The 19,164-nt window shown below is 44.4% G+C and overlaps 1 protein-coding gene across 1 annotated transcript in view; it reads right to left on the bottom strand.

Annotated features, from left to right (window-relative positions):
- The window catches only part of Mccc2 (methylcrotonoyl-Coenzyme A carboxylase 2 (beta)), a 67,108-nt gene that overhangs the window by 34,659 nt on the left and 13,285 nt on the right, over positions 1–19,164 (bottom strand). Inside the window, exons 2-6 of the mRNA NM_030026.2 lie at positions 17,060–17,126; positions 10,377–10,461; positions 8,022–8,123; positions 7,058–7,185; positions 5,346–5,458 (exon numbers count right to left, since the gene is read on the bottom strand). Of these exons, the coding sequence (NP_084302.1) occupies positions 5,346–5,458; positions 7,058–7,185; positions 8,022–8,123; positions 10,377–10,461; positions 17,060–17,126 (495 nt within the window). The remainder of the gene's footprint in view (positions 1–5,345; positions 5,459–7,057; positions 7,186–8,021; positions 8,124–10,376; positions 10,462–17,059; positions 17,127–19,164) is intronic.

Genomic DNA, 19,164 nt, shown 5'->3' on the forward strand with positions numbered 1-19,164 from the left:
CCCGGAGGCTTGCCAGGGAGGTCTTACCCGTGCCTCATTCTGAAAAGCCTTGTCAAGTCTGAATCTCCTGCATGCTCCCACTGCAAAGCTGAAGACCATTTTCTACTTTCATGACCAAGATAAATGCACCAGCAAGGGGAAGAGACCCAGCGCTGGATGGAAAAGCTACTCAGGCCTCCCATCTTGCTGCCTTTGCATTCAAAGTAATTGTGAAAAGCAAATTCTGTCTGTATCACATTGTTTGCATTGTAGAGATGGTTCTACCAGAGGTCCTGAGTTCAATTCCCAGGACCCACATGATGACTCATGACCATCTATAAAGGGATCTGATGCCCTCTTCTGGCCTGCAGATAAAAGACACAAGGTGCACATCCCAGATGAATAGCTGGCTAGAAGTTCAGATCATTGTCACCTGCATTGACAAAGCAACACTCTGCTAACTCTGAGGTACTCATGCTCACCTGTGCCAACAGGTATGAAATGTACACAGAATGCAGAAGCCCATCTTACCCACAATGCCTCTTCCTCAATCTTGTTATCACAGCCTCAGTTTAGAGAGCCTCGATGTAACCAAATACACTGCTTTCATCCCCCACCCCCAGGCTTTATGAGTCTTTAAGGAACGCATTTTCTAAATAACAGGATCTGCCTGTTTAAGCCCCCTCAGGATGATCATAGATGCTTGAAACAAAGGCAGTTGTTGAAGTAACCTTCAAAACTAATGAGCTAAAGTAAGGAGAAGGGAGGGGAGAGGTAACGCATGAGGGTAGTCATCTAAAATCTCCAAAATTTAGAGCAAAATAGGGAAACACAAAGGAAAACAATGCACTTTCACACTGCTCGATAAACGAAGCTGATTTCAATAGAAAAGTCTAATCAAAGCACTAAACCCCGGGCGTAGGGGGAAAGCAGGGTGTTTTCTACACCAAAGGTCAAGCTAGAGTGAGTAGACTACTGTCGGCAGTTAAAATTAACAGGAGAGTGAGACTTCTGCTAAAGATTAGTTCACACTAAGTACTACATAAGAAGCTGGCATACATAAGATGCCAGCAACTTGAAAACATCAGACTGCAAGGACCAACAGGAGTTAGCCTGTGTGTGCACAGGCTGCGGAGCAGCTTTAGGACAGGAGCGCAGAAAGGTTAGACCTCCAACCTCTGAGGTACCTAAACTCCAGTAGGTGAGGAGAATGCACAGCCCACCATTTGGTAAGAAAAGGATGCTATGAAGGCTAGTACCTACTGTAGTCTGTTAATGTGTTGGCATTCGCTTTAACAGTTAGAGGAGATCATCTTTTAACAATATTAACATGTCTCATCTCAGGGAAATATGTGAAATATTCATCTGATATTCCTCTAGTCACACGGAACCAACAATAAAGAATGAGAAATCAGCCAGGACCTATCTAGAAAGAAGAGTTAAAAATAGCTTCTGGAGACTCAATGAGCAAAAAAGATAAATATTCTGACCTAAAAAAGTCTCTTTTCTTATGAAGTAAAAGTCAAATGTTAAACCTGGAAGGTCTGGTTATCTGTCAACATTATTTTTATATCTGAGACTGTACAGGAAATGGCGTAGATAAGAATGTAAGAGATATATTCTTAGAGATAAGTAGATAAGCAGATCTACAATGGATGAGGTTAATAATGTTAAATAAAAAACAATCTTAGGGTAGAAAATAGAACTGGAGAGAGGCACCCACTGATGGCTGTCAAATGCATAAATAGTAGAGCCAGAGTTATATCTTAGTCTGTTCTGTGTTGTTATAATACAATACCTGAGACTGGATATTTTACACAGAAAAGAAAATGGTTTATTTGATTCAATGTTTTGAAAGGTTATCGACCAGGCAACCTCTGGTGAGGACTCTCTAACTATATCACAGTATGTCAGGTGGCATCATGGCAGAAATATGTGACAGGAAAAAAGGTCACATGACAAGATTGGACGTGAGAGACCATAGAGACCACTTTCATACTTTAATAATATAAAATCCATTCTCGAGGAATCAACCCACTCCTGCACTACTCCATTTTGGGGGCAGTGCTCCATGTCCCACCCACCTTGCAGTAGGCCCTCCCCTTCAAGACCTCCCACCATAACACTGTCTCTTTGAGGACTAGGCCTTATCCAAAGCATAACATCACAGATGGTTGATGTATATGATGAGTTATTAAAGATTTGTTTTAAATACTCTAAGCCACAGTTTTAAGCAATAAAATATAAGAAAAGGGCTGGGGTTTGGCTTAGTGGTATAACATGAGGACTTGGGAAGAGTGGAATGGAAAGAGATGGGAAGAGGGTGGGAGGGAGAAAGAGAGAGAAAGAAACCAGTCAGTGTGTCGGCATTTGCTTTAACAATTACAAGAGATCGTCTTTTAATAAATATTAGCATGTACCATCTCAGGAAAATTTGTGAAGATATAAAAGTCATCTGATATTGCTCTGATGACAAAGATGCAATAATAAAGACTGAGAAATCAGCCAGAACCAATCTAGAGGGAAGACTTACGAATAGCAGCTAGAGATGCAAAGAACAAAAAAAGATAAATATTTTGACCTAAAAAAAAGTGAGGGGGGAAAAGCAAAGACTCAAGGTTTCTTGTTTCTTGACATCAAAACCTCAACCCTAGGACAGGAAAGGGAGACTGGAACTTGAACGATGACTCTGAGGATAAGAGCTCACGCTACTCCTGAGGAGAACCTGTGTTCAGGTCCTAGCACTCATGTGTCAGCTCATAACGGCCCGTAACTCCAGTTCCAAGGGATCTGTCACCCATCCCTAGCCTCCACCGGCACCAGGCGTGCAGGTGGTCCACATAGATACATACATGTGTCACACATGCACACAAAAGAATCAGAAGACAGCACCAAGCAGACGAGCAGGGGGTGGTGATGTGCTCAGGTCTGGTTGAGCCAAGAGAGCCTAGAAAACTTTCTCCTGCTCTCTCCTGTAATCACTGAACACTTCTGCCATTCGATGAGGAAGGGAGTTCTTACCACACCAAGCAATCAGTTCTCCCCTGGACACCAGCTGGGGGGTGGGGTGGGGGGGCGCCCTTACCCAGTTCACACTATGTGGAGATGGCACTCGGTTCTGCCAGACCGTTCTCACTTTAAATGCCAGTCGGGCAGAGGCATCAGCTCCTGGCTACCTAAGGATAGACCGGAGCTCCCACTCCTCCCTCTCCTTGCACTTAATGTGCTAGAATGGCCTACAGAACGCAAGCAAATGCTGTACTTCTGCATGCTGGTTAATTAATAAAGGCCACAGAAAACAGCTGGATGGTGACACATGGGCTGGGCCTAAAGGAGTTCTGAGCACCTCTGTCTCTATGGAGCTAGGGTTGCCATCCTCCCAGCACTCAGAGGTGTCTAACAAGTGGGAAGATCTTGAAAGCCTCATAGGGGTTTTCAGGAGGGGGCTATATGGTGGCTTCATCATGCAGGCATGAGGGATCATCTCCTCCAGAAGAATGGGGTGGGGGGGTGAGGGGAGGGCCTGAGAGATTTAGGAGCTTTGCACCAGGTATCCAAGACCAAACATTAAAACAAAAGATGTTCCTGGCACCCTTATCTACAAGAGTCCTAGGAGTTCTGTCTTAGGAACAGGAGGGAGACCATACATGGGAACCCAGGCTTTTCCTAACCAGGAACCAGGGGCAGAAACTGCATACACATTTCTGTATTACGCCAAGACATTAGCAGAAAACCTACAGAGACAGCAACATCCCAGAGGTTTAGAGGCAGAGATGTGGAGGGCCAAGGGCCTACACAATGACCTGAAATTGTATTCAAGTTCTTGGTGGGGTTGGGGGGCATAATTTTAAAATCATAGGGAGAATAAGGGAACTCGGTGTGAAGCCGAAGGCTTTGGAAAAGAACAAAGGGTGACATAAAGAAGCTACAGAGATAGAGATAGAGAGTGAGAGAGAGAGAGAGAGAGAGAGAGAGAGAGAGAGAGAGAGAGAGAGAGAGACTGACCGACCTCTGGGGCAGGAAGGTTTAAAGTGAGGAGAGTGAGAGTCAGGAATGAAACACTGGTCTCTGGCCACCCTTGAGAAGGCTGTAATCCAAAACAGACTGTGTGTGCATACCAAAGTCAGAGGACAGCGTGTGGAGTCCGTTGGCTGCCTTCTCGGGATGCCTGTGTCTACTCTGTCTCAATAGGACACTTACCATCAGCTGTAAGCCCCACCTAGGGGATCCAGAACCATCTCGTTTCTTCTCACAGTCCTTCACGGGATTACACATAGCAAGACCCTTCATAAAGAGTTTACGTTCATACACTCTGAGACTTTCAATTAAATAAAATTTTAGACACAACCTAAGTCCCCTCATTCCTCTTGAATGACCTCCATTTTCTCCTTCCCTCCTGAGCACCCACACTGTTCACAACTGTGTGTGACATTCTCCAATGCACAAGCACAACACAGTGAGGTTTTATGCACCCAATTATCACATGCATGGGTACTGGCTCAAATTTACCTACTACTGCTTTTTCTCAAGACAGCTTTGACATTTATTCATGCTGATGCATGCATTTTAGTACTTTCGCTTTAACAGCTAAACACCGTTATGAATCTTCCATTGATGCCCAAGAGTTAAGTATCTTTTGCTCTAATAATCAATGTTCATATGGACTTATCTCTGTGTATCTCTTTGTCAGTACTCTAATGTTTCTCTGTACTAATAGATCAGTCCTAAAACAATGACTTCCTTTTCAAACCTCTTTTCCTTGGGTAATTAACATTCATTATAATTCAGGAACGTGCCTGAAGTTAGGAGAAATTTGAATTGAAGACAACCTTACAAAACTTTCTTACATTATATAATAACTTCTGGTTTTTTGAAATTTTTTATTACATTTCTTTATTATTTTGTGTGCAGCCAGGGCTATGGTTCCATGGCCACATGTGAAGGTCAGGCAAACTCTCAAGAGCGAGTCTCTCCTTCCTTCCATGCTTCCCAGAGCTTGGACTCATGTTGTTGGGCTTGGTGTTAAGACTCTACTTCCCAGCCAGGCAGTGGTGGCGCACACCTTTAATCCCAGCACTTGGGAGCCAGAGGCAGGCGGATCTCTGAGTTCGAGGCCAGCCTAGTCTACAGAGTGAGTCCCAGGACAGCCAGGGCTACACAGAGAAACCCTGTCTTGAAAAACAAAAACACAAAACAAACAAAAAGAAAAGACTCTACTTCTCTGAGCCATCTCACCTAAGGAAATTCTGTTCATTTGTTTTTTTTTTTTTTTTTAAATACATCTTGATTGTGTGGTAGCAATGACAGTTGAAGTTTTAAACAAACAAACAAAACTATATTACTATATTTCACCAATGAGAAATTACCTGTGTGATGTTTTTAGAAGACATAATTGCCTGATTATAGAATATGCGGCCAAAGTGGTCCCGGTCTGGAAAGGTGTCTGCTTGCCGAGGTAAGTTGGCCCCTCCTGAGTCAACTGAATAAGGAAAATGAGAGAAGTGAGCACAGAAGACGACAAACAGCCACAGTGCTCCTCACCAATGCCTGCCCCCTATCTTCAATGTATGCTAGAATCTCGGGTCCCCCAACACAACCAAAAAGTTTCCTCTCAGACAGTTTCCTTTCTAGCCTTTTTTCACAGCTTCATACGAACAGCTCAGGAAACTTTGTCCCTTAAAAGAGCAGCAAAAGACCTACAAATGCATGAATTTGCCAGTAGAACTGAAAACACATCTTCCTAGATCGATACGAAAACCGTTAAAGGACTTATGGATAATTTGTATGTTCCTTTCTTTCAGTGTTTCTGTTGTTGTTTGGGCTTTGAGTTTGTTTGTTTGTTTGTCTGAGTGGTTTAGCTATATGATCCTTCTGCACCAGCTTCCTAAGTATTCAGAGTAGTTTTCCTACAGATCGCAGTGAGGTCCAACAGCAAGGCTGTGTGGTTGTGAGATCAAAGGTGTGCTTACAGGACATCCTGTGCACCTCCAACTTCTTCAGCCATGAGGTAAACAACAGTAGCCATTTCATAGAGCTTTCAGGAGGACGTGAAATCACGTATGTAAAAAGCTTTGAGTCCAGCATCTACTCTATGAGTGTACAGAACAAATGTTAAAAGGAAAACTTAGAGCAGGGTGTGGTGGTGTCTTTAATCCTAGCACTCGGAAGGCAGAGGCCTGTGGATCTCGGTCAGTTCCAAGCTAGCCAAGGCTACCTAGACCATGTGTCAAAAAGAGGAGAAAGAGAGAAAGAGAGAGAGAGAGAGAGAGAGAGAGAGAATGAATGAATGAATGAAATAGAAGTTAACTAGCCCTATACCTATTATTATTCTTGCCTATAATCATTTTCTTTTATTATTTAATATTTTGCATCTGTCTTCCATTAAATATGACTTCCTTGAAGACAGAAACAATGTTAATGCTCTTCAGTATGCACGCCCGGCGCCTGCAAGCAGTTTCATTTTCTACTTTCTATGTGCTCAAAGAAATTCACCTTATATGTCAACCAGGTAAATTTACTTTCCCAGAAAAAAGAAAAAAACAATCTACATTATGACCTATTCAAATATTTACACATTTGTACATGAGTAGCATGTGCAAGAGTTTTGGCAAACTAAGCCAGTACCCAGAACGTGCCAGTTCTAAAGTGCTCTGCTTTTAGATTCTGTTCAAAACAGCCTTTAATGCAAATGTACTTAACTTTCAAATGAAGACTGACTCTCTCTGGAAATTCACTGTACCTTAAATTACAAATATTCAAACTATGTAACACTCAAGTATTTAACATAATGTTTGACTCTCAAGAGATCCACAGATATTGGCTATTTTTAATGGCTTGAATTAATTAAAGTAAACAGAAAAATAAAATATCCAGAGGAATGTACCACTGTGTACACTGTGGTACAATGGACAGTTCTTAGCAACCCTTCACAGCAGCTCTTAGTAAACACTATATTGCTTTCTAACTGCAGGAGGAACGAACCAGCAGTATTTTCAAACACCCAGTAACAATGGCACAGACTTCCACTCAGCCTTCCATTTTACCAGCTAAAACAGTTCACGGCGCACTTGTGACTTGCCCAGATAGATGCATGGGAGTCGGTTCTGCAGCGCAATCTCTTGTGCCCGCACGTGCTTTTTCACAGTCACTGGGTAGTAGGTGCCTCCTTTGACGGTGGCATCGTTAGCCACAATCATGCATTCTACCCTGAAAGGCAGAAAGTCCATTGAAAGAGACGGAGACTTCTGCAAAATGGAAGGGGATTAAGCTTTTTATAAGACTTTTTATAAGACATGGGCTACAGCCATTAAAACCTCTAGCATGCCGGAATCTGATCAGACTATACTGTGGACTCCTACGTCAAGGTTTGCTGATTCTGTGGGTTTTCTGATGGTGTTCTTGATCCCTCTGGCTCCTACAATCCTTCCTCCCCGTCTTCTGCAGTACTCACTGAGCTCTGCCTAATGTCTGGCTGTGTGGCTCGCATCAGTTTCCTTCAGTTGCTGGATGGAGCCTCTCTGATGGCGATTATGCCAGGCTCCTGTCTATGAGGATAGCAGAATATCATTAGGAATCATTTCTTTACTTTTCTGTTTTCTTTTTTCCAGGCATGTTTGGTTTGATCCTAGCTCTCTAGGACATCTGCCTCGGCCAGCCTTAATGTGAGGGGAGGTGCCTGGTCTTATTGCAACTTGATATGCCACATTTGGTTGATATTCCTGAGAGGAAGAAAGGATGGGGAGGGGGAGAGACTAGGATGATAGGAGGGAGGGGCATGCAGTCAGGATGTAATATATTTTAAAATCCCACATCTGGGGGAAGTGGGAAAATTCTGAGTTGGATCAGAAACTCTGGCTGAATTTCACTTTTCGTCCTTCAGTTTGTGGTCTCTACAGCTCCACAGACGCACCACAGAACACACATGTGGGACACTCACGTCTCAAAGGGCACAAAGCTTCCACGCCACATGCAGAGTGAGGCAGGCACCCCATTCTAGCGACTCTTCCTGCCCCCTCACACCTGAGCACAGGTGGGACACTCACCCCGACACTCGCCCAATGCCCGTGATGATGCCACCGGCGGGGACTTCCTCGTCGCCATATAACTGGTAACCTGCAAACTGGGAGAATTCCAGAAAGGGAGACCTAAGAGGAAAAAAGGATGTTTTCTAAGTTAAATATCTGTATTTAAAATGTTACACACATCAGTGGATTTTTTTTTAAACAGGGCAATATATCAAAAATGCATGTTACATATAAAAATCTACAAAAAGATTTCTAAAATAAGACTAGACAAGAGCTTCATAGGAATTTATATGGTGTAGCCATGTAACGGGCTACCATAAAATACTGGAGACTTATTATCAAAATGCTATGCATATATGTATATTACCATAGAAAGGGACCAACAGGTAACATCTACCATGTACCTGTCTCTCTTCTAAGAGGTTCTTAAGCACTAACTCATTCACTAAAGAGGGAATCAAAACTCAGCCACTAACCTAAGGCCCCACAGGTCGTAAACGGCAGAACTGGGATGTCCAGAAGTAATCTGTTCTGAGGCCCCATACTCACACCCGGCACTGTATTGCCCACCTTTCATTTACACGTGTGTTCAAGATACCACGGAGAAAAAGGAGTTCTAGAATGCTAGATTTGGTATGGTTGCTTTTTTGTTTTGTTTCTCTAATGCAGGCGCCTGATATATATCTGTATAACTGAGTGTGTGCTGGAGGCTATAAGAGGGCTCAGCAGGTAGGTAGAAGCATTTGCATACAGCTCTGACAACCTGCGTTTGATCCCTGGGTCATGTAAGATAGCAGAGGACAAGTGACTCCTGAAAGCCATCCTCTGACTGCCACATGTGCCATGACACACCTGCCCTTGGGCTTACACATGCACACTCCCATCCAAACATGGATGCCATAAGAAAAAACTATTTGGTAGGATAAAGATATAGCCCAGTTGGTAGAGTTCTCACCTGCCATGCACACAGCCCTGGGTTCAATGCCCAGCACCATGGAAACCGGATATGGTGGTACACACCTGTAATCCCATCTCCAGGGAGGTAGAGGAGGGAGGATCAGCAGTTCAAGGCTGGGCTGGGGTGTATGTCAGTGAGAGTTATTGCTTAGCTTGGATGAAGTCCTAGGTTTAATCCCTAACACTTCCAAAATGGGGTCGGGGATTCAAGGCCATCCTCAGCTATTCAGTGACTCTGATGTCAGCTATGTGAGACCCTATCTTCAAACATAACCCCGTACATACACCCACCTTTTCCCTGTTTGCCAGGACATCTACCAGGTCTCTGCTCTCGGTACCACCCTCACCCCGCCACCCTTTGACCCTACTGCACAGTCCACTCCCAGCACCGCAGCCAGAAGAGCAGAATCTTTAAATAAAAACAGTCATGTGTCACACTTCATGACAGGACCCAGAGAGTAGAAGCTATGGGCAACTCTGTCACTCACAAAAATATCAAACTATAGGAACACAAACTAAGAGAGCGACCAGGCATATTAGTCTAGGGGCCTATAAATGTCACCACAAATGTAATCCCGGGACATGTGTTAGGAACTCAACAAGTCCTGTTTAATTCAGACTGCAGTTCCCTTGTTTGTTTGTTTCTTTGTTTGTTTTCGGAAAAGCCAGAGCCAATAGCCTTATGGACACCCCCAGAATCAGACCCCACCCCCTACCATTCTCCCCACCACTGTTGCCTCAACTACTCTAGCTTCCTGGCACTGCTCAAACACATCCAGAGCTCCCCTACTGCAGAGCTTCTGATTGGTTGTTTCTCTCTCCCACAATACTTGCTCAATTCTCGTCTATTTTACAATTCCAGTGTTTACTGCTTACTTTCTACCGCCCGCTGACCTAACAGAACTCAGTAGAGCAGAGATGTCTGTCCATCTCATTCCCCAAAACTGCCATTTCATTGCCTATAAATGTCTGACACACGATAAATGGATGGTGGTCTTTGAACCCTATATGTCATGATTTGAATATACTTGGCCCAGGGCATGGCAGTATTAGGAGGTGTAGCCTTGTTGGAGTCGGTGTGTCACTGTGGATGTGGGCTTTAAGACCCTCATCCTAGCTGCCTGGAAGTCAGTATTCTGCTAGCAGCCTTCAGATGAAGATGTAGAACCTCAGCTCCTCCTGCATCATGCATGCTGGATGCTGCCATGCTCCCGCCTTGATGATAATGGACTGAACCTCTGAACCTGTAAGCCAGCCCTAAGTAAATGTTGTCCTTGTAAGAGTTGCCTTGGTCATGGGGTCTGTTCGCAGCAGTAAAACCCTAAGACACTATAGGAACCCAAATTTAGAAGCATTTGTTGATGGGACTGTCCAGGGGTACAGAAGACACGCTGAGGTACAAAGCGCTAGACCCACCCTGGGTCTATGAGATTGTCGATTCTGTCTCTGGGGAGCAGTTTTCCTCTGGATGTGTGCCGCGCCCGGGCCTTCTCACTCCCTCCTACAATAAAAGCATAGTTAGATTAGAGCACACGGGCACTAACTAACTAACTAACTATCTCACCAAATGCTAGGAACACACACAATGCTCCACGCCAAACACGGCACTTTACAAAGTGGTCAGTGGGCCACGTGCTGGAGGTGCAAGCCTTTAATCCCAGCCCCGGGTGGCAGAAGCAAGCAGATCTCTCAGTTTGGAGCCAGCCTGCTCTACAGAGCAAGTTCCAGGACAGCCAGGGATACACAGCAAAGTCCTATCTCAAAAAGCAAGCAAATAAATAAATGAACAAATGAATGAATGAAAAATAAAAAGGTTCAGTGTACCCTGTAAGGAAAAGCTAATTATTTTGTAATCCCTAGATATACCGATACCAGTTTTCTGCAGTAAATAAATTGATTTTTTTCAATGGCATATACACATACACACATCAATCTATCCCTGATCCTAGAGGATATATTATACATGTTCTGAATTCACTGTCTAAAGAAATGGCATGCTATTTTTATTAGAAGTCACACACTGCCTCACTGGCCCTGCATATACCAAATACTACCACAAACACATACACTACACGGTACCTGGGAACATTCCTATTTTTCATTGGGACCAGATGCCTCCCACAGGGGTGCCAGGAGCACCCGCATGCCACTCAGGGGAGGCAGAACACAGTCAGTAATGGGGGTCGGCCGGGTGGGAAACAGCGGAATCTGGGACCCCAGTTCTCGGAGTTAAAAAAAGGGAGTCCCAGGTCCACACTTCCCCTCAGGGCATCCATGAGCCATGCAGGAAGGGGAAGGCAGAGTCTGGATAGAGCCCAGTGTGGTTCTGAGTGAGCGCAGAGAGAGAGGCTGGAAGGTGGCGGGAGATTTAGGTGTGGCTCTTTAGGAAGAAGGCCTCCCCCCACGGCGATCCTTGCTTGTCCAATCTGCTTATTTGATGTCTAATGTAAATGCATACACCTTACTCAGGGTGAACCAAGGAATTAAATACCTTTTGCAGTTTTGTGGGAAGGAATACCCAGGAAGGGAAGCTCATTGGATAAACACTTTTGGGGGGGGGGGAGAGCATAGAGAGGAGGCATCTAGATCCCTCAGTAGCATAAAGAACTCCAGTTTATTATGCTATGTGTACTGGCTAGTTTTGTGTCAACTTGACACAGCTGGAGTTATCACAGTTGGAGCTTCAGTTGAGGAAATGCCTCCATGAGATCCAACTGTAAGGCATTTTCTCAATTAGTGATCAAGGGGGAAAGGCCCTTTGTGGGTTCTCTGGGCTGGTAGTCTTGGGTTCTATAAAAGAGCAGGCTGAGCAAGCCAGTAAGGAACATCCCTCCATGGCTTCTGCATCAGCTCCTGCTTCCTGACCTGCTTGAGTTCCAGTCCTGACTTCCTTTAGTGATGGACAGCAGTGTGGAAGTGTAAGCTGAATAAATCCTTTCCTCCCCGACTTGCTTCTTGGTCATGATGTTTGTGCAGGAATAGAAACCCTGACTAAGACACTATGTGACTGACTGTCATGGTCCTCTCTGTGGGGTGTCATGGTTATATGTCCAGAGCAGGTAGTTTGTTGGGGAGTTGGCCCAATGCCTACTGGACGCAATTCTGAGTTTCCCGGGTTAGGGCTCACTCAGCCTTACCAGTTCTTCTGTTGGTGGCAAGGTCTACTCGCCCCTTTCTTCTGTGGTTTCCAATACTTCCCAAATTTTGACAAAATTACACCAAAGAGCAGTGCAGAAGTCAATGAGGCTTCTTGACACCAAAGAAGCCCAAGCCTTACCACGCAGCCTGCAGGCTAAGACATCTGTGACTTGAATGTCTTCTTTCTTTCTTTCTTTCTTTCTTTCTTTCTTTCTTTCTTTCTTTCTTTCTTTCTTTTTTTTTTTTTGGTTTTTCGAGATAGGGTTTCACTATAGCTCTGGCTTTCCTGGAACTCACTCTGTAGACCAGGCTGGCCTCGAACTCAGAAATCCACCTGCCTCTGCCTTCCGAGTGCTGGGATTAAAGTCGTGCGCCACCACGCCCGGCCTGTGACTTGAATGTTATGTGTTTCTTCTCCTCTCCCACTCGCTCTAAGCAAGCCACAGCTACAGAGTGGGAGAAGGATCAAACTGCCAGAAAGTTCTTTTTTACTATTGCCCCAAGTTAATTAATTAATTAATTAATTAATTAATTAATATATTTATTTTGTTTTTTTGAGGCAGGGTTTCTCTGTGTAACAGCCTTGGAACTAACTATGTAGACCAGGCTGGCTTTGAACTCACAGAGATCTACCTGCCTCTCCCTACCAAGGGCTGGGATTAAAGATGTGCACTACCATGCCTGGCTCCTAAATTTATCTTAGCACAGCTGCCTTTGTCTAGTAAAGTAGTCAACAATTTTGAAACTGCCATTTTTTTTATTGATTTAGATAAGAATTTATGTTCATGCCTATGTCAAACATACTTTGAAATATGGTCTCATTTTTCAAATTGGGGGCAAGAGGAATTTTTTTCTTCTTCTTTTGAAGAGGTTTACTAAAAATTCTAAAGTGTAATTCTACTTTAGTGTTACCAAAAACATTATATCACAAATTCTTCTTTCAAAATAAGTTAGTTGCAAGATAGTATGATTAAAATTGCTTTTTCTCTTCTCCCAACTGCTGGCCAAGTCCCTAACGAGGTGTGTTTAGGGGCAGCAGGAGAGAGAGGAAGGAGTTCCACCGGGGAGTAGAAATTCTAGGGGATGATATCTCGATTCTGGTGTTGGTCCATGGGTCAAAATGCTTCTAGCCACATACTTCAGTGCAGCTTATCATACACTCATTTACTTCAATATTTAAAAACAAACAAGAGAACTGCCAATGTGATTTCTAAATAAAGTAAAGCCAAGTAAGGCTTGGGCAAAGGCCTTTGGAGAGTCGGGCGACAGGGTGCTCACAAGGGGGCCATTGGTGGAGGAGCCAACAGCAGGAGCTGGATGACAAAGAGGGGGTGATGGGAAGGATGCTAAGAGAGCATCACTCCTTCTCAGCGCACTCTGTCTCTCTGTCTCTCTCTGTCTCTCATCTGACTTAGTCTCTTATAGCAGCTGGTAATAACCTGGTCTCATAAAGAGCCAAAAGGTGAGTTATCCCTGATGCAGACTCTATGAGCACAGAATGAAGTACGCACATGCGTGTATATGTATATGTATGTGTATGTGTGTGTGTGTGTGTGTGTGTGTGTGTGTGTGTGTGTTCATTGTAGTTTTTGAGACAGGGTCTCACGTAGCTTGGCAGGCCTCCAATTTGCTACAGAGCCATGGCTACCCATGGATTCTGCATCCTCCTGCTTCTACTTCCTGTGTTAGTGTCCCAGACATCTCCCTCCAGGTCTGGCTCCTCTATAGTAAACTGACCATATGACAGCACAATAGAGCATCTTAGTCTTCCAAAGGCGGTTCTTACATTTGTATGTTAGCTAGAGGAGGTGACTCATGAACCTGAAATCCCAGTACTTCAGAAGCTGACGTAGGAGGATTGATCCAGAAACAGCCTGGGCTATAGAGTAAGATTCCATTCTAATATAAATTAACAAACAAATGAAAACCCATTCTCACAGACTTTGTGCTGAAAAAACTCATTTCCCTTATGGCCACTTTTATTGTGCTCTTATGTGCAATTCATCAAGTCACATTGACTCTAAGATTTGCATTATGGCCACACGTTAGCAGCCCTGAAATCAGGAAACATTTTACAGCAGGATTTCAGCTTTTTTCAACGGCTGTCTACCAGGAGTCAGACAGGACCCGATGCCTGCTTCTGCACGCACTGACTAGTGTCTCAGTGTTGTTGCTTCCCATGGGACACTCACTGCAAGACAACATGAGTAGAATTTGCCTTCCAATTTAAAATGTCTTAAAAAGAAAAAAAAACATACAAGAGCCCCCTGCCTCAACCACCCAAACCATTTGTAGATGTTTACCTCCATAATGATATTCCTCAGGATTAAAAATATAAAGCTAAAACAGGATAAAAACAAAGCACTTCTAAATCTATCAAAACACTTACAGCCCTTCCATGAGAGTGGCTTAATCAGAACACTTGGTTCTGGGTATTATGGAAGCACCATGGGGGTCATCCCTGCTCTGCCTACGGAATGCCTGAGTCACTGCCACCCTCCGCGTTCAACAGGTTAAAAATCAGGAGGCTCAAACACAGTGGTGAGAAAATGGGAGAGAGGCCAGGAGTCACCTAAAACCCAACTTCCCCTTTGTCCTGTTCTTGCTGGCGGAAAAACGTCAGGGAGTACCTAAGAAACATCCCCAAACATCTGCCCCTCCTCCTGTCTGAAAACGACACCAGAAATTGCATTCATTTCAAAGCCAGAAGTCAGGCTGGAGAGATGGCTCAGTGGTTAAGAGCACTGGCTGCTCTTCTGAAGGATCTGGGTCCAATCAATTCCCAGCACCCACATGGCAACTCAAAACTTTCCTGCAATTCCAGTTCCAGGGGACATGACATCCTCATACAGACACAAGAGCCCCTGCCTTGGCAAAATGCCAATTAATGCTCTAAAAGCAAATAAATTATTGGGCTGGGGGAATGGTTCAGAAGAGCACTGGCTGCTCTTCCTGAGGTGCTGAGTTCAATTCCCAGCAACCACATGGTGGCTCATAGCCCTGTATAATAAGATCTAGTGCCCTCTTCTGGCCCGCAGGCATACATGCAGGCAGAATGCTGTATATATAGTAAATAAAAGAAATCTTTAAAAAGAATATTTTAATATGATTTAATAATTAACACACGTTAATACGTGCTGATATAATGTCCACTATAATTTTCATGGCAAAACTGTGAAGGCCAAAGTCACCCTTGCTCCCAGTCCCACCTCTCCTCCATGGCAGGCCTGCTTGGTCCTCTCCTGCTGGAGACCAGCCTTCCCCTGCAGCTTACAAGAACCCACCACCCTCTGCAAGTCCCTATCACAGGACTTTGGATCCCTCTTGATTCAAAGCCATCTGTCCTAAGGACCTAGGAAACCCAAAGTGAGGATGGGTGTAACCACAGGGTTATCTCTTCTAACAACATAGGTTTTTAATTTGGCAAGTATATGGGTTCTTCTTCTAGAGACAGTGTATTCATCTGCATATTCGTTTAGTTTTTTGGGGGGTAGAGAGGTGGCTAGGCTAAAGCAACATACCATTACTGAGCTACAAACCCAGCCTTTTAAAAGGGCTGGCCAACCTTTGGACATTGTAACATGAAACTATCATCTACAAAGTTATTCAGGAATATGGAAATTGAGCCAGGTGTGGTGGCGCACGCCTTTAATCCCAGCACTCGGGAGACAGAGGCAGGCGGATTTCTGAGTTCAAGGCCAGCCTGGTCTACAAAGTGAGTTCCAGGACAGCCAGTACTACACAGAGAAAACCTGTCTCGGAAAAAAAAAAAAAAAAAAAAAAAAAGAATATGGAAATTGTGTTATCAAAAAAACACCCTCATTTTTAAAGTAAGTTTATGATTTTGTCATGGGTTACATTTGTAGCTGTCCTTGGCCCCAGAGGGTTGTGTTTCTTTCTGAAAAAGACTTCACTCGTTTAGACTATCCTGCCATAGTCAGATGGCAAAGCAGTATCGCATAAAGCCCTCTATTGCATTTGCTTCTACTTTCAGTTCCCTTTTACTAGCTCTGTATAACCATTAATTTAAAAGAAAATGCAAATGTGTGTTTAAGTTACTTATAATTCACACTCATTCCTAAGCTTAAGTATAAAACTACAAAGTGAAAGTTTATTAGAAGAATAAAATGATCTGAAGAGTGCAGCTGTTAGCAGAGTGCTGACCCCGTTCCCAGTAACATGTAAGCCAGGTGTCTGTGCACGGCTATAATCTCAGCACCTGGGAGGTGAGAGCAAGGGACTCAGGGGCCCAAGGTCATCACTGACTTTGCAGAGAGAAGTCCAGTCTAGGCACCCAGTCACACCAGGCAGTGACGACAGAAGGCAGAGACAAGAGGATCTCCGAGTTTGAGGCCAGCCAGGTGAGTCCCAGGACAGCCCCGGCTACACAGAGAAACTCTGTTTCAAAAAAAAACCAGAAGACGCTCAATTTCAAAAATAAACAATTTAACCAAAGTGCTTAGTAACAGAACATTGGCAACATCTCTCAAAACCTTTTCCTGGGTCAACATTCTGTTCTTCCTTCTCTAACACAGTAGGCAACGGTAGGGGGCCTCTCTGTTATCTTTCCTGAATAAACTCCGTAAAGAAACAAATGCAGATGACATTTCTTTCTATTTTTACTTCTCTAATTACTTCAACAGATAAAAGCTGTCTTCCAGACATAGTAATATCTAAGATGGCAACAATATTCTCAGAGCACAGGTTATGGATGAAACAGAGCCTACCTGTGAGGATATTGGGGAGAGTATTTTTAACGAGGGCTAACATTCACATTGCTCCTTCTAAAGTAGGTAACTGTAAGATACTGAGAATCTTACTTTGTAGCTGCGAGTTTCACAGTGTTTGGGAGAGTGAGGCAAAGAGGATCATGGGTTCAAGGCCAGCCTGGGGTTCATCATATCAAGCTGACAGACAGACAGACAGACAGACAGACAGGCAGGCAGGCAGGCAGCACTTACCTAGTCTCACATACTGGGCTCGCTCATGAAGTTGACTCACTAAAGCTTTCATCTGCTCATAGTTCTCCTGAAACAGAAGCACAGAGGGAGGTGCACGCTATACGTCATTATCCTTTAACCAAAGTTAAGAGTCAGTAAACACATTGAGGGGACAGGAAAGACGGTCAGCTGTTTAGAGCGCCTATGTGTTCAGTTCTCAGCACCCACGGGGCAGCTCACAACAACCTGTAACTCCGGACTCCCACTTATGGTCTCAGTGGGCTCCTAGGAGCACAGAGCACATAAATGTATTCAGGCACAAACACATACACATAAAAATAGTGTGTAAATATTAAAAAAAAAAATCAAAGGCTGAGAGTGTGGCCAGAGATGAAGCCTACCACAGGGGAAGCCCTGGGTGCAACCTCATGCTGCAAAAAGGGAAAGAAAAATAGTAACCTATGCCATCTCTGTGTGACCTCCACTCAAGGCCATTATCACTCCCACCTACATGCCCACTCCAAATTGGCACACTCCATCCTGTAGAAAGATTAACTCCTGCCCATGTGTTCAGCTTTCTTTTAGGAGCACCAGCCCCTCTGACCCACTTCTTCAAGGCTGAGCCCTGTTTCTAAGTCTTAACCATGTTTCTTTCATTATAGTGCTTATCCTGGCCACTCCTTTCTCATTTAGATACCTACTACATTTAACTGATATATGCTTGCTCCCACCATCATACACACACACACACACACACACACACACACACACACAATTTTTTTTTGTTTTTGTTTTTGAAACAATGCTTCTTAGTGTATCCCTGGCTAGCCTGGAACTTGCTATGTACAACAGGCTAGCCTGGAACTCAGAGATCAACCTGCCTGTCTAACAAGTGCAGTGATTAAAGGCATGTGCCACCAGGGAGGGTGTTTTGTTGTTGTAGCTGTTATTGTTTGGGTGGGGAGAGAAGCATCTCACTTAGCCCAGGCTAGCCTAAACTCATTATGTAACTTGAGAATTACCTTGAATTTTGGACCCTGAGGCATCTACCTACCAACCAACTGTAAGAATTATGGGTGTGTACCACCACAGCCTCTGTTTTGACAACACACTTTTTAAAGGATCAGAGGTTGCCTGGCTGTCTTCTTAACCATCTATGTTGTCCCAAACGATCATCAGTCACTACCCTGAGATTCTAACCAATGCAGGACATTCCACTGTTGATAAGGATGCTTAAACTAATCAACTTATCCCTGGGGAGGGAGGGATGAGTGGGTGAGAGGAAGGAGAAACTGGGCAGAGGCAGATTAAACAGGAGAATATACAGTTTAAGGTCATCCTCAGCCGGGCGTGGTGGCGCACACCTTTAATCCCAGCACTTGGGAGGCAAAGGCAGGCGGATCTCTGAGTTCAAGGCCAGCCTGGTCTACAGAGTGAGTTCCAGGACAGCCAGGGCTACACATAGAATCCCTGTCTTGAAAAACCAAAAAAAAAAAAAAAGTCATTCTCAACTACACAGTCAGTTTGAAGCCAACCTGAGTATATGAGAGTCCATGTCAAAAAAAAAAAAAAAAAAAGTAACGATAAGAGCAAAACGATATGCTTGCACAGCTTAGATATCTTCTGGGTGTCCCTCTGCAGCCTAAGAGCCTGCTGGGAACTTAGCTCAGGAAGCTGTCTGGAACACTGCCACCCCACTGGACTCCTACCAGAAGCTCTGCCATTATTAAACCCTGGAGGCAAGGTGGAGCTGCTGCCTGAATGGAGATCCAGAGCGTGTCTGTTCCGCCAGTGGCCAGGAGGTGGCAGGAGAGCTGTGTGACCTGAAATGTGTGATGTCACACACACCTGCCTTTCAGAAGCTTTGAGGAACCATCTAAAAACAAGGGCTGTGTCTGCAACTGTCCAGAACTGTCCTGGACGGCTTTGTCATCTGAGAGAGCCCTGGCACAGAGGCAGGAAAAGCCTGGTGTGCATAAACCAGACAGTGGCAGACAGGGGCTGCAGGAGGTGCAGCCAAAGCCAAAGGCAAGCTCCTTATCTGTCACTGAAACTCACTTCTCTCCTCAAAGATCTCATCATAAGTTCAGGCTGCCCCCTCCACGGTGCAGTTCAGGCACAGATGC

The sequence above is a fragment of the Mus musculus genome, chromosome 13 (assembly GCF_000001635.26).
Source record: "Mus musculus strain C57BL/6J chromosome 13, GRCm38.p6 C57BL/6J".
NCBI classification, from domain to species: Eukaryota; Metazoa; Chordata; class Mammalia; order Rodentia; family Muridae; genus Mus; species Mus musculus.